Below are 16,119 nucleotides of genomic sequence, written 5' to 3' on the forward strand. Positions count from 1 at the left end.
ATGTTTACCAAAATAGGATCTTCAACATGTCAATAATTCTTACTTTTCTACTTGATTAATAAAATACAGTACTTAACTGTGAGAAAATTAATTTTTTAAGAGTAGACATATACATATATAAGATCTATAAAGACATGATAGAATATACACATTATAAAAACAATGTACTGCTCTTATAAGTACAATCAAATTAGAGGTAGGTGTTTTAAGTCAAATTCTACTATATCATATCTTCTTCTGTATTATTCCCACAAAATTTCATATTTAGTATTTAACCAAAGCATATATTTTAAATACAAAATTATACCATATTTTAGGATGATTTTTTTCAAGCACCATAATGCACAATTAAAAATTAAAGGAAACATAAAACAAAGTATCTAAGCTGTATCAGTAGAAAGTATAATGGCTATGTACTTTTTTGATGTGACTATTGATTTGCTATTCACCTGACAGATTCAATATGTTTATCGCAGTTTTAAATAAGTTCATTTTCCTAATTTTTACTTGCTCCATTTTAACAAGTAGAATAAACATTCACTGTACAGTAGGATACCAGAGCAGAGATTTACATGTGTGTTTATAGGCATAAGGTAATTGTGGTCCAGTCCAAGCTGTTAACAGCAATATTATCTTGGTATAATTCAAGCATCCCTGTATACCCTACCATAAATTACTATATCCTTTTAAGGGTCCAGATTAGAATCACATATCGTTCAGTTTATTTTGAAGGCCTTGAAAAATTAAGCAGTGATGTGACTCCCTGATGAGCGCCCTGAAAAAAAGGCACAGACATTTTAGACATGGAAATCTCAGGAAGGGAAGGGTAAAGAAACAAGCACCAGCTATTTGCAGTTTCCAGAGAATGTCTCCTCTTTGGAACACACTTCCCACTTCTGAATGTTCATATTACTTGAATTGGGAGACCAGTAGTCATGTGAGGAATACACTTTCCACAGAACCCTCCACATCTGCCGTAGACTTTGGTTCCATCCTGAAAACAGGAAGAGGAAGAGATACAGGAGAATCTGTTACAAGCTAGTATCTGCGTGCACAGGGCAGAAAAAGCAAATGCTTTGAATCATGCGGTTGAAATAATTAGCCAAGGTTTCATACAACAATTACACTTGAGGTCAAAGGTCATGCCATTTCAGGATTAGTTGAAATTTGTGGTCATGGGAATTAGATAATGTGAGATTCATATTATCTACTTAATGATTATAAACCACACTCTAATTTAGACAATTCATCTCAACCCACTTATTTTTCAACAAGATATCTATTTGCTTCAGTGAGTTTATTAAAACCTCTCCCAATCTGTTGTCCAGCATTGCCATGATTTTATATAAGATTCTCACAGACTAAAAAAAAGATAGTATGCAAACTTAACCTTAACTGAATCCAAGCCATATTAACCTCAAATATCTCCTGGAAGCATTAGAAACACAGCCTGAAGAAAATATTTAGAAGGTGATAAAATGAGGGGGGGGTGGAGAATAAAACTGGACTGAAAGCAGGAATTATAATTAGACAAGGACTAAAAAGGGAGATTCTTCTTTTTTTTAGGAAAGCAGAGCTGCTTACTGAGGAATGGCTGGTGAAGAAGGTGGTCAGGACATGCTAGATTTTCTTTCCAAACTGTCTTCCATCTTTAGGTCCAAAAGTCAAAAGGCATTTTGATAGGATAAAGCAAAAATAGCTTGAACTCCTGTAGTTTCTAGAAAAGGTAAGTTTTGCTTTGTTTTTGTTTTTTTAATCTAAGGAAGGAGGGTAGAGAAGGAAACTTTGGGTTCCTGGAACTTTTGAGGATGAAGAATATTTTGAGATCGGGGGCTTTTGAAGTTGCCTCTCCTTTCAAAAGCTTTCTAAACTCTAGAGAGTCTGAGTAAACAGAGAAAGGAATGGCAGTAAAAATTCCAATTTATATACATTCCTGTTCGCAAACGGATCGTATAAGTAAACCCCTAATCTTGCTTAAATTTAATGGGAAATGAAAATATGTGTGCATTTCCATAAGTACATTTGGGTTTCACAAGTCTCATTTTCACACCAGGCAATAGATCTCAGGAAATATCTTCATGTGCAAAATTTTTGATTGAGGGAGAAACTCTCAATTAAATAAACAAATAAATAATCTTTAGAACTTAAATAGAAGCAAAAGTAATGATTGTACTAAATATTCATTTTTACTGCTGCCCTCAGCCAGATCTCATTTAACCAAAAGATACCTAAAAGCTGTATAAAGTCAGAATATCTCATTGCACTCTCTACATTTTCTACTTGCTCAGAATATACTTTAACTAGGTAATTAATTTATTTCCATTCTTCTACCAAAAGGAATTAGACCAAAATTTGCCAAATAAATATTTAGAAATAGCCATTTTTAAAAAGCCTACTGCTTGCCCATATGATAGAAATAATAAAAATTTAAATTCTTTAATTATAAATTGAAACACAATTTCATAATATTCAGAAATATAATGTTTTAGTCTCTGATTATTAGAAAACTGAATTTCATTTATAAGTAGTATTCATATAAATAGGAGTGTAACAGAAGTCACTTTTATCAAAAGAAAGAAAAATGATAAAACCTTAGAGCGGGCAGGGGGTTGTTGATGGTGCTGATTTATGTGCAATATAGGTGAGGACACTTATAATGTAGATCCTGATTTACTATAGATAGAATCATGTTATCTAAGACATGGGAACTCCAAGTACTAGGAGCCATCTCATAAAGAGTATGTGCTAGTACACCATACCAGCATCAGAATTAAATGGATTCTACTTTAGATAATACATGTGCTATAGGTAAAAACCGAATACCAATGTTCTCTAGATAAAGGTAGACAGAGGAAAATACGCATACAACCCTAAAAAATATTCCTAATTCTTGAAGAACCTATAAAGGATATTTGTTAAATGACAAATGGCTCCAACCTCAGCTCCATCACTAAATCAAAGTAGTGCGGTAAATAAACCAAAAAGTTACCTCTCATTTTGAAATATTAAAACCTACAAACCTTTAATAATTAGAATATAGCTAAAAGCACTACCTCTTTTTGAAGTACCTGCATTTCAAGCCATCAACCCCAAACTTGAGCTACTTCAATCTATATGCTCTGGCATTTGATTACATGTTCAGATATATGTAGGCTAAACATGAATGTGTATGTATATAAAACCTACATAAGCACATGAATAAAAATGAACCCAATTCCATAATTTCATAAATTAATGTTATATTTCATTATATGTAATATAGCCCATCATATGCAATAACGCATTAGTCATTAACTTCATATAACTCTAAATTTAAAGTAGAGGACCTTTAATGCTAGTTTACAGCACATAAGTATTTCAGACAGATTTTTTTGGTCCAGCAGGACTTACTTGTGATCTGTGAATGATGACAGAGGCATAACTGCCCTGAGCAAGCCACTTTGCTGTACTGGATATCTTCATTCCAGTTCCAGCCAAATTAATGCTGAATTGTCCCTGGATTGAAAACAAAACAAAATAAAAATAGATGGAATTCATAAAATATTTAAGCATCCACTTTGCTGGAAACACCTGAATTGGAATTATGTAAGAAAGGACTCGAATTGGTTTTCAAGATTCTTTCTTTAGAAAATGAAAGAATATTGATACAACCTTACACTAAAGAAAATGAACAGGCTAAAGACTTTTTAAATTGATTACAAATAAGTCTTCTCAATTACAAGAGACAACTGAAATAATACCAGATAATGTTATTTGTGCAAAAGTAATTCTGTCCAACACTAGGACTCTAGGGTTGACAGCTAGAGCTTATGCTCCTGTAGCAACAGCAAGTCCAGTCAGAATGGGTGTTCACAGGGATTGATACCAACCAGACTTTAACATTTCTCCAGTTTCAATTTTTGACCCCTCGTTGCTAATTTCCCTAAGTTACACCTGTTTAATGTATTGCCTAGAAGCTTCTGTTACTGTGCCCTTACCTTTTGTGTTAAGAATGTTACTTTTTAACCTACCACACAAAACTACTGAATGTGATATTGTTGCCCCAGCTATCATGTGCTTTTAAGAGCCCAGAAGTGTTATGTGGACGTCTGATGCCACATGATTTACACACATGGTATGTGAGCCCCCTAGTGGCTTTATGATCGAGTTATTTTCAAGACACAAGAACCAGTTTCATGTCAAAATATTCCAGACTATCTCTGCTAAAAATTAAACTTTAGGGCTTCCCTGGTGGCGCAGTGGTTGAGAATCCGCCTGCCAATGCAGGGGACGCGGGTTCAATACCTGGTCCGAGAAGATCCCACATGCCGCGGAGCAACTAAGCCTGTGCGCCACAACTACTGAGCCTGCACGCTAGAGCCCGTGCACTGCAGCAAGAGAAGCCACCACAATGAGAAGCCCGTATGCAGCAACGAAGACCCAACACAGCCAAAATTAAACAAATAAATTTATTTAAAAATAAACTTTAAATATCTGTTAATTAAGAAAGTGCCTGACTAAAATTGGTAAATTTGTGGCACATGTATATGATCTTGCAGTACAGAATTATACACTGAAAAGCTGAAGTACTTAATGAAAGCTAATTAAGCCTACTGCCAATGTTTAATATACATACAGATTTAGAGCGATATTAGGACAATCTTAGATCACATCACAATATCCTATGGCGTAAGACTCAGGAATCTTGAGCAAGACAGTGATAAAACATTAAAGATTATGTTATGTCAATGAAAATATTATCTTGTCATGAAAGCAAACTAAATAGATTTCAAATATATTTATAATATGAATTATTACAACTGCTAAAAAATTATGTATCAGTTTAGTTTATTAAGTTAGATTTCTTAGGAATCTTATATACTTCTTATTTAAAATCAAAATAGAGATTCAAATACATTTATAATACAATGATAATATATGGAGAATTTTCCCCAAAATAGAAATAATTTGTTTTAGATAAATTTCAAAGAAAATTAATTGTTATATGCGTCATTTGGTTATGAAATTTAGAATATGACCTGTATGTGTGCTTCATTGCTGTATTCCTAGAGTCCAAAAGAAGGCCTAGGCACTCAGTAAGTGTTTTTAAATGGATGAATGAAGTATAACATTATAAATATTAAATTTTAGCATTGTAAAAGTTAATACACAAATACACAGCTAAACCCTTCATGCTCGTGATAATGAATGACACTAACGCTACACACATCAGAATTTTATATTAGTAAATATTTGAATGAGAAGAAGCAATTCTAAGGATATATTCTACTGGTTAATACTTAGTCATCTCATACAGGTTTTGCACTGAATACCTTCATCCCACCTTAACTCATAAATAGGCCTCTCACCAAATAAAAGAAATGGAACTATATTCTGTGGTGTAGGTTTCCTGTGGCTAACCACTTACTGAGTGCCCCAGTTGGGGGAATGCAATGTTTTCACAACCTAATAGTTTACACTTCCAGTTATTCTTTACCTCCCTGCTCAAGGTTGCTTGGAAGCATTCAGCTGGAAAGGAAAGACAAAAATCCAACTGACTACAGTACTGAGAGACTTAGGTGGTCATTAACACAATGAGTTGGGTCTAGAAATATCTGCTGCTTCATTTCTCCAGACTAATTTTCATGATCTTTGTTTACATCTTTAGTCCTTGTTCAAAAGCTACATAATACAATCTCAAAGAAATGGCAAAACAATTCAACTGAACTCTGGGATGATACTGACAGAGGTAAAAATACACTTCACTCATTTGTTCGAAATTAACTGAGTGGCAGACTTGGTATGAAGCACTACTGCAATACAGAGAGAGGTTTTGCTCTAGGTTTGAGAAGTGAAGCACAGATTGGTGGTTGCCAGAAGTAGGAGCTGGAGGGGGAAATGGGTGAGGGTGTTTTACAAGATAAATAAATCCTGGGGATTAATGTGCAATATGGTAACTATAGTTAAGTATACTGTATTGTATATTTGAAAGTTGCTAAGAGAATAGATCTTAAAAGTTCTCATCACAAGAAAGAAAAAATTGTAACTATGTGAGGTGATGGATGTTAACTAAAACCACTGTGGTAATAATTTTTCAATATATACATAGTCAAATAATTATGTTGTACACCTTAAACTAATACAATGTTTAATGACAATTATATTTTAATAAAATGGAGGAAACTAAATCTGATATACACATAAATAAATGTGATGCAATGTAGAGAATTATAGGTGCCATAAGAAAGGTACTGGTACATTCCTATGGAACTTTAGAAGTAATAAATGATTGAATAATTGTATTAATTACTTATTTCAATTCCATTACTTTATTTAAGATTAAAATTTAAACCTCCTTTAACCTAATATTTAACTTGAAAAATTAGTTCAACATAGTATCAACTAAAAAATATGGTTTTTTGAAGTAGTATGAAGTTTATCTCCTCTTGTACTCTCGACATTTTTTAGAAGAGGCCATCATAAGAAGTAAAATTCTAACAGCCAAATCACAAGTGGAAGGTAAGGTGATTCAGAAGACCTAAGAATTCAACAGATAGGAATGTCTGCCCTTGAGTAATTAGCTGCATCAAAGGAAAAAGTACTTATGGATACAAGGCAGAGGGAAAGCACAGAAATAGATGCAAGTTTTAATGTTCCACTTCTTTGATTGACTGGTTGGTTCATATGTGCCCATTATATCATTAGGTTTTACAATCTTAAAGTTTGTTCCACATATTTTATTATGAATGGGATCTATAGATCTAATGCAATTCCAATAAGAGAAATGATTCTAAAATTTATATCGAAAGACAAAGAAATTAAAATAATTAAAACAAGTTTGAAAAAAATAAATTTGAAGGACCCACACTACCTTGTTTTAACACTTATTATAATAAAGGTATCATAACCAAGACAGTGTTGTGTTGGTGAAGAGAGAGACATGTAGATCAATGGAACAGAAGACAGAGTCAGAAATAGACCCACATAAATATGTGCAATATATATATATATACTTTTTTTTTTTTTGGCCTCACCACATGGCATATGGGATCTTAGTTCCCCGACCAGAAATCGAAGCCATGCCCCTGCATTGGAAGTGTAGATTCTTAACCACTGGACCACCAGAAAAGTCCCCTCCAATTGATTTTTGACAAAGGCGGAAAGGCAATTTACTGGAGAAAGCACTGTCTTTTCAACAAATGGTGTTAAGACAACTGGATGTCTATAGGCAAAACCCTTCCAACTTCATAAAAAATTAGTTCAAAATCAGTTATAGGTCTAGATGTAAAGCATAGATCTATAAAAAATTTTTAAGAACACATAGAAGAAAATCTTTGTAACCTGGAGTAAGTCAAAGGCTCTTAAATATGACATTAAATGTACAACCCACAAAAGAAAAAAATGATAAATTTGACTTCATTAAAATTTAAAACTTCCACTCTGTGTAAGACAATTAAGAGAAAGAAAAGATAAGGTCCAGACCAGGAGAAAAAGACTTGGAAATGTTATATACAACAAAAGACTTGTAACCAGACTATGTAAAAAACCCTCAAAACTAAACAGTAAGGAACAATAAGGAAACAAACAACCTAATTTTAAAAATGAGCAAAAGACTTGGGCATACACTTCACCAAAGAGTATATACAGATGGAAAATAAGCATATGAAAGATACTTAACATTATTATCCATTAGTGGAATGTAAATTAAAACTACATTGAGCTACCACAGAAGATGGGAAAACAAACAAAAAACTTGACAATACTAAGTGCTGACAAGGAAGCTAATCAACTAGAAATTTAATCTTTGCTGGTGGGAATAAAAAACGGTACAGCCACTGTATCAAAGAGTTTAGGAGTTTCCTATAAAGTTAAACATACACATATCATGTGACCCTACAAACTCACTCATAGGCATTTATCCCAGAGAAATGAAAATGTATGTTCACACAAAAACCTGTATGCAAATGTGCATCTCAGCTCTATTCATAATCTCCAAAAACTATAAACAACTCATTTTCTTCCAACAAATGAACAAACTGTAGCACAGCTGTATGACATCCATTTGATGGAATAATGCTCAGAAATAAGGAAGAAAAAATTATTGACACATGCAAAAACACAGATGGACCTCAAAGGCATTATGTTGAGTGAAGGAAGTCAATCTCAAAAGGTTACATATTGTGTGATTCCATTTATAACACATATCTATGTCATCTCAGAAAATGCAAAACTAAAGCAACAGAAAAAAGATCAGTGTGTACCAGGAGTTAGGTGGGAGGGAGGAACTGACTCCATGGAGGAAATGTGAGGGAGCTATTCTATATTCAGATTATGGTAAAGTAACATGAATCTGTATGTATGTTAAAACTGTATACTAATAAAGGCAATTTTATTGTGTTTTTTTTCACCTTAAGATGTGAATGAATATAACACCTATTTAAAGAAAAAAATTTCCAATTGACTTGCAAACAAAACCCAAGTACATGCTATATGTAATAGACACACTTAAAGTGACTCATAAAGGCCAAAACTAAAAGCATGTGCAAAAGTATACCAGGAAAATGTACATAGAGAACAGGGGTAGCAAATCCTGATAAGGTAGAATAGAATTCAAGTATGAAATCAGGAAAACATGACAAAGAAATGCTAAAAACCATAATCCACAATGAAGACGTAATATGTGAGTATTATGCATCAAATAACACAGCAACTTTTTTTCTTTTTTATCGCGGTACGCGGGCCTCTCACTGTTGTGGCCTCTCCCCTTGCAGAGCACAGGCTCCGGACACGCAGGCTCAGCGGCCACGGCTCACGGGCCCAGCCGCTCCGCGGCATGTGGGATCTTCCCGGACCGGGGCACGAACTGGCGTCCCCTGCATCGGCAGGCGGACTCTCAACCACTGCGCCACTAGGGAAGCCCAAACACAGCAACTTTTATGAAACAAAACTACAGGAGATGAAAGGAGACATAGGTAGAAACATCCTAATAATAGGAAATTTTATATATACCACTTTTAATAACAAAATAGATCAAGCAGGCAAAAATAAGGAGAGAGATGATCTAAACAATATAAATAAAAGGGTAGATCTTATGCATATATATCAAACTCTGCAGTCTGATAATAAAGAATACACATTCAAAATATGTAAAAACTGGCTCTGAATACTCAAAATGGATGCTGGCCATGATCCTCTGGCATTGGTTATTTTTCTTGCTCTCATGTAATCAACATTAATTACAAAACAGCTAAAGAGATACACATTGCGTTTTTTTTTTTTTTTTATGGCTCTCTGAAAAGTACCGAACATTTTACTTCACTTTTGAGGTATATATATATATATATATATATATATATATATATATATATATATATATATTCTAAAGTCACATCACACTCCTTAACTTCATCTTATATTACAATGTGGCAAAGTTTATTTTCCCTAGAGAGTGCCATATGTGTCCATTTTCTTTTTAGCATTCATGTCCCGGGGTGCCCTGTCATATGCAAACAAAGAGAATATGGTTTTGAGGAATCCCAAACAACAGAATAAGTTCTTTCTGTGACATCAAACATCTGGAGAGTATTCATGCAAATCTTATATAACTTAACACAGAATCTGGTTTATATATTTGACAGAATAGCTTCAAGAATACTGGACAGTTTGTATTTTTGGTAACAGTAACTTCAGGCACTTGAATACAGACTGAAAAAAATGGGCATACCTTTTTTTGACAGCACATACCTATGCCCAATAACATCTAATTTTGGAAATAGAGCTTTGCATTCCAGAAATGCAAACTAAGTGGAAGAGCCATCTTACCTTGACTAGCAGAGAGGAGCATTTTATTACTACACTGGGGCTACCTCTGACTTCCTCAAGGATCTTGTACAGGTTGTTGACACAGAGTGTCTGTTTTTCCAACTGTAAATTGGGGTTACCCAGTTTATAACTACGTACTTTTCTCAAGATATTGTAGGGAAAAAGGGGGTTACATAAAAATTGGAGTAATGGAGTTAGAAATTACTGAAAATATCTGTTTTATCATTTAAAAACTTGATTGTGCTAAGATCTCTTATTCTGATTTCATGCTCATTGAGAAATATACTGTTTATAATAATTAGTTTTCTGTTAAGATATTTTCTATAAGCGAAGTTTACTAATGAGATAAAAGGAGTTTTGATTCCACTTGACAGTTATATTACTTATTTGTATATCAGTCTCCTGTGAATTTTGTTGATGTCTCATTGACCAGATTTATTCAATTCAACATGTAATGAAAAGGACCAGATTCCCAGAATGTCATGACCTTTCTGAGGTAATAGTACCTTGTAGCACACTCTTCACATCTCTAGGTGGCATTTACTTCTTTCTAATTTACTTCTTTCTAATCATATCAAGTATATGACCTGAAGGCATTGATTAGAAGGAATATGGATTGTTGGACAAAGTTGACCAGTCTTGACATGGGTTGGTCATTGGAGACTGAATAATCTCCATTTAAAAGGGTCAAAATGGAAAAGTTATTTTAAATATCCATATGTGAAAGAAAAGATTGTTTAAAGTGCTAAAAGTTTTAGAATACAAATCCTTGACCTTAGAACAACTGTTCAAAGAGACATAGTGCAAGACTTCAGAAGGGGGAGTTCATCAGGAAAAGTATAGTCCTGGGAAGAGAACTAAATAAAAGATGTAGGTCAGAGAGTCACCATTTTGCAGGGAGACCAATCATCTGGTAGGCCAACATGAGCAAAGCAGGGAAGGAGAAGAATGGACATGAATAGAGCTAACCAGGCTCAAAGATTGAATGAGAACCTGAGAGTCCTCTGCAAAGCTGTGTACCTTAAAAAATATAGCCAATAGAGGGAGCACATTTGGAATGGCTTTTGAGGAGACCTGTGGACTCTTTCTTCAGTGAAACAATAGAGAAAAATAGGAATAGAGGGGAACTTCCTCAACTTGATAAAGAACACTTACCAAAAATCTATAGCTAACATTACAGTTAATGGTGAAAGACTGAATGCTTTCCCCCTAAGATCAGAAGCAGTTAAAGCATGTCCACTATCACCACTCTTCAAAATAATGCTAGAAGTTCTAGACATACGTACTAGTATGATTCCACCTATATAACATCTTTGAAAAGACAAAAATTATGGAAATGAAGGCTAGATTAGTGGTTGCTAGAGGATAAAGTGAGGCTGGTGGTAGGAGGGAAGTAGTTGTCATTATAAAAGTTCTTGTGGGGCTTCCCTGATGGCGCAGTGGTTAAGAATCCACCTGCCAGTGCAGGGGATACGGATTCGATCCCTGGTCCGGGAAGATCGCACATGCCGTGGAGCAACTAAGCCCATGCGCCACAACTACTGAGCCTGCACTCTAGAGCCTGAGAGCCACAACTACTGAGCCTGCATGCCACAATTACTGAAGCCTGCGTGCCTAGAGCCTGTGCTCCGCAACAAGAGAAGCCACCACAATGAGAACCCTGTGCAACGCAATGAAGAGTAGCCCTCACTTGCTGCAACTAGAGAAAGCCCGCACACAGCAATGAACACCCAATGCAGCCAAAAATTAAATTAAATTAAATTTAAAAAAATAAAGTTCTTGTGGTGATAAAAATGTTCTGTATATTGATGTAGAAATGTCAATATCCTAGTTGTGATATTATACTATAATCATGCAAGATGTTACCATTTGGGGAAACTGGGTACATGGGATCTCTGTATTATTTCTTAGAACTACATGTCAGTCAACAGTTACCTCAAAATAAAATGTTTAATTTCAAATATAAAAAATATATAAAATACAAAACGATTTCAAGTCTCTTGAAATTGTCCTAAGGCTATACAAAAAAATGGAGAAACATTTATTCGGGAAAATCTATGAAATCTAGGTAAGAACAGTAAGCATCTGTGACATCTGAACCATGACCTGTCCTCTCTTCCCCACCTCAGCAAGATGACAGTTCTACTCTTCGTGGGTGCAGCTACGAACACAGGACTGTATTTCCCCCAGCTCTCTGCTAGGGCTAAGCTTTCTCCTAGGGTGTGGGGGGGGCGGCGGGGGTTGCAGGACACCAGCACTCCTCATCTCACCCAGCTCTGTGTTGCTGAAGCTGTCTTAGAGGCAAGAATGGCGGAGAGTCTGAAGCTCCCTTCCACCACTCAGTCCCTACTCATAGATCAGAAGATCTGCCCCAGGCATGGCAGCCCAAGAACACAAGGCCTGAGTCAGTCCCACTCAAAATCACTGGTAGGGCAGAAGTTCCATGCTGAGCAAGGCAAGCCAAGAAGACCAGGGGATGTTGCCATTACCCAGCATTCTGCTTATAGATGGGGGATGGTACTCTGCAAAGTGGGTTCTACCCACTCAATCCGCAGAATTGGTGCAAAGGTCCTTCCTTGGGGGAAAATCAATCTGTAAGAACAGAAAATTCCATAGCTTTTCCTAAGGAGACTGAGCTTATTTGGGACTGAACATGGGGAAATTTAAGCCTAAAGGGCATATTGAAAATAAGATTTTAGTGGTGTGCAGTAAAGAGGAGGATGGGGGTAACTGGATGAGAGCAAGAAGCCAAATGGTAGGTCAAAGCTCAGTTTATCAGAGAAAACCAGGGAAAGAGACAGCCAAGAAGGGCTCCTCTTGAAGTCTGACCTGACCTCAAAGACTGACCTATAAGACTACCCTGGCCAAGGGGCCTGAGTTTAATTGGATCAGACCATGTAGTAATTTATGCCTCCAGGATGTTACTGAAAGAACAGAGTGATCATATACTAATTAGTGGAAGCTAAGAGCTGAGTGTGATATCAGTAGAGGCAGGCCATCTAGAAACTTCATCAAAGACAGGCCAACTAAAAACACTGTCATTCCAGGAGGATTGGGGTGACAGTGTACGTGTCCAAGGCTGAGTCCTCTGAGGAGTGACATTAAAGGCTGCACACCACAGGGGAAATAGATGTCCCTGAAATAGCCCAGCCAAAGAGCTAAACAAATACATAAGCAAGCAAACAACAAATCCTAGAGGGAAGGGGAAACTTAGTATCCACAGTTGCTAAAATATCTTATCTAAAATGCCTGGTTTTCAACAAAAAATTGTGAAACATGCAAAGAAACTGGAAAGGATGACTCATATACAGGGGAAAAGGCAACAGAAACTGCCTTTGAGAGGTTTCAGATGTCAGGCTAAGCAGATAAAGACTTCAAAGTACCTATTATAAATATGTCCAAAGAACTACAGAAAACTGTGTTTAAAAAAGTAAAGGAAGGTATGATAATAATGTCTCATCAAATAGAGACTGTCAATAAAGAAATAAAAATTATATTTATAAAAAGAGCCAAAGGACAACTTCAGGAGTTTAAAAGTACAATAACCAAAATAATAAATTCACTAGAGCAGATCGATCAGTAGATTTGAGCTGGCAGAATAATCAGCAAACTTGAAAAGATATCAATAGTGATGAAACAATCTGAAAAATAGAAAAAAGAAGGAAGAAAAAATGAATAAAGCCTCAGAGAAATAAAGGGACGCCATTAAGTGCACCAACATATGCATGATGGAAGTACCAAATAGAGCAGAAAATATATTTGAAGAAATAATGGCTGAAAACTGTCTAAATTTCATGAAATGCATTAACTTACACATCTAAGAAGCTCAATAGACTCCAAGTTAAGGAGACACAAAGAGATCTACATCCAGATATGTCACAGTAAAGACGCTGAAAGTCAAAAAAAAAAAAACAAAAAAAACTGAAAGCATCAAGAGAAAAATGACCACATATGTGGGAATCCCAGTAAGATAAATAGATGAGTTCTAGAAGCCAGAGGACAGTGGGATGGCATATTTAAAGTGCTGAAAAATAAAAACTGTAAAATAATTTTCTAGAAAATCAATCTCTCAAGAATGAATGCAAAATAAAGACATTCCCAGATAGACAAAACTGAGAGGATTTGTTATTAGCAGACATACTAGTTGTTATTAGACATACTAAAGGAAGTTTTTCAGGCTGAAGTCAAGTGACATCAGACAATACAAAACAACCAAAGCGTACTAGTAGAGGTAATTGTAGTAATCATAAAAGACACTATAACTGCATATTTCTTTTTCTTTATTCTCTTGTTTAAAAAGCAATTATATAAACCAATATGTATGTAATTATACTACTGACCAGTATAATATAGAAATGTAGTATATTTGATAATAATGCCACAAATAAAGCAGATGGAAGCAAAGCTATTTTGCAGTAATTAAATGACAGCAGCTGATAACTCAGAACCACAGGAAGAAATGAAGAGAACCAGAAATGCTAAATAAAAAGGCTCATGTAAAAAACTCAATGAAATATAAGTTCTCTCATTTCTTATCTCTAAAAGATATAAAATTATATAAAGTAACACTATAAAAATGTATTGTGGTTTGTTACACAGGTAGGTATATGGACAACAAATATAACAACAAAAAAAGGGAAGAAGAGGGCTTCCCTGGTGGCGCAGTGGTTGAGAGTCTGCCTGCCGATGCAGGGGACACGGGTTCGTGACCCAGTCCGGTAAGATCCCACATGCCGTGGAGCGGCTGGGCCCGTGAGCCATGGCCACTGAGCCTGCGCGTCCGGAGCCTGTGCTCTGCAATGGGAGAGGCCACAACAGTGAGAGGCCCACGTACTGCAAAAGAAAAAAAAAAGGGAAGAGGAAAAAGAGTATATATAGGAGTAATGTTTCTATATGTCACTGCAATTAGGTAGTATAATTCTGGAGAAGATTCTGGAGTAGAGTTAAGATGTACATTGTAAGCCCTAGAGCAACCATTAAGAAAGCAATTTAAAATATAGTAAGAAAATTATTAAGGAAATTAAAATGTTACACTAGAAAATGTTCACTGAATAAAAAAAGCAGTAAAGAAGAGACAAAAACAATACAAGACCTATAAAAACAAAAAGTAAAATGGCAAAGATAAATCCAGACATATCAGTTACAACAATAAGCAATCCAATCAAAAGGCAGAGATTCAACAAAGTACTCCCTGTAGGAGACACTTTTAGGATCCAAAAATATATAGGTTAAAAGTAAATGGGATGAAAACATATATACCATGTACTATAAGCAGCCTGAGTAGCCATTCTAATATCAGATAAATTAGACTTTAAAACAAAACAAAACAAAATGGTACTACAGATAAAGAAGAACATTTTATAATGATATAAGGGTCACTATATCAGGATATTATGACAATTACAGCATACAGTCATGTACAACAAAATCACAAGGTAAATAAATCTAATACAAAATAAATGAAACAAAAGGATTGAAGTGAGAAGCAGACAATTCAGCAATAATAGCTGCAAAGTTTCCGTAGATAGAATAACTAGGCAGAAGATCAACAAGGAAATGAAAGAGTTGAACAATACTTTCAACCAACAAGGCCTGACAGACATCTACATAACACTTCACCCAACAACAACAGAACACACATTCTTTCCAAGCACATATTGAACATTTTCCAGGACAGCCATATGCTATGTATAAAACAAGCCTCAATAAATTTTAAAAGATTGAATAATACAAAGTGTGTTTTCCAACCACAATGGAATGAAAGTAGAAATCAATAACAGAAGGAAATGTGGGAAATTCACAAATACATGGGACTTAAACACCACACTCCTAAATAACCAGTGAGTCAAATGAGACACCACAAGTGATAATAGAAAATACTTTAAGATGAATGAAAATGAATTCACAACATACCAAAACTTCAGGGATGCTGCAAAAGAAGTGCTTAAAGGAAAATTTACAGCTGCTAATGCCTATATTAAAAGAGGAAAAAGATCTCATACCAATGACCTAACCTTCCACCTAAAGCACTGAAAAAAAGGAGAGCAAATTAAATCTAAAGCAAGCAGAAGGAAAGAAATGATAATGAATAGAGTGGAAATTGATGAAACAAAGAAGAGAAAAATAACAGAGAAAATCAATAAAATCAAAAGTTGGATTTTTGAAAAGAACAAAATTGACAAACCAAGAAAAGAGAGAGGAGACTCAAAGCTCTAAAATCAGGAATCAAAGAGGGGACATGATTGTGAATCTCACAGGAATATAAAGGATTATATGGAATATTACATACAATTACATGCCAACCAATTAGATAACTTT

General features: G+C 35.1%; 1 protein-coding gene across 1 annotated transcript in view; it reads right to left on the reverse strand.

Annotated features, from left to right (window-relative positions):
- Positions 1–904: 904 nt before the first annotated feature.
- Positions 905–16,119, reverse strand: part of ADAMTS20 (ADAM metallopeptidase with thrombospondin type 1 motif 20) — a gene marked incomplete at both ends in the record, with an annotated part of 194,289 nt that continues 179,074 nt past the window's right edge. The window contains 2 exons of the mRNA XM_082850890.1: positions 905–994; positions 3,391–3,495. Coding sequence (XP_082707016.1) covers positions 905–994; positions 3,391–3,495 — 195 coding nt within the window. The remainder of the gene's footprint in view (positions 995–3,390; positions 3,496–16,119) is intronic.

The sequence above is a fragment of the Leucopleurus acutus genome, assembly GCF_964270905.1.
Source record: "Leucopleurus acutus genome assembly, chromosome: 11".
NCBI lineage: Eukaryota > Metazoa > Chordata > Mammalia > Artiodactyla > Delphinidae > Leucopleurus > Leucopleurus acutus.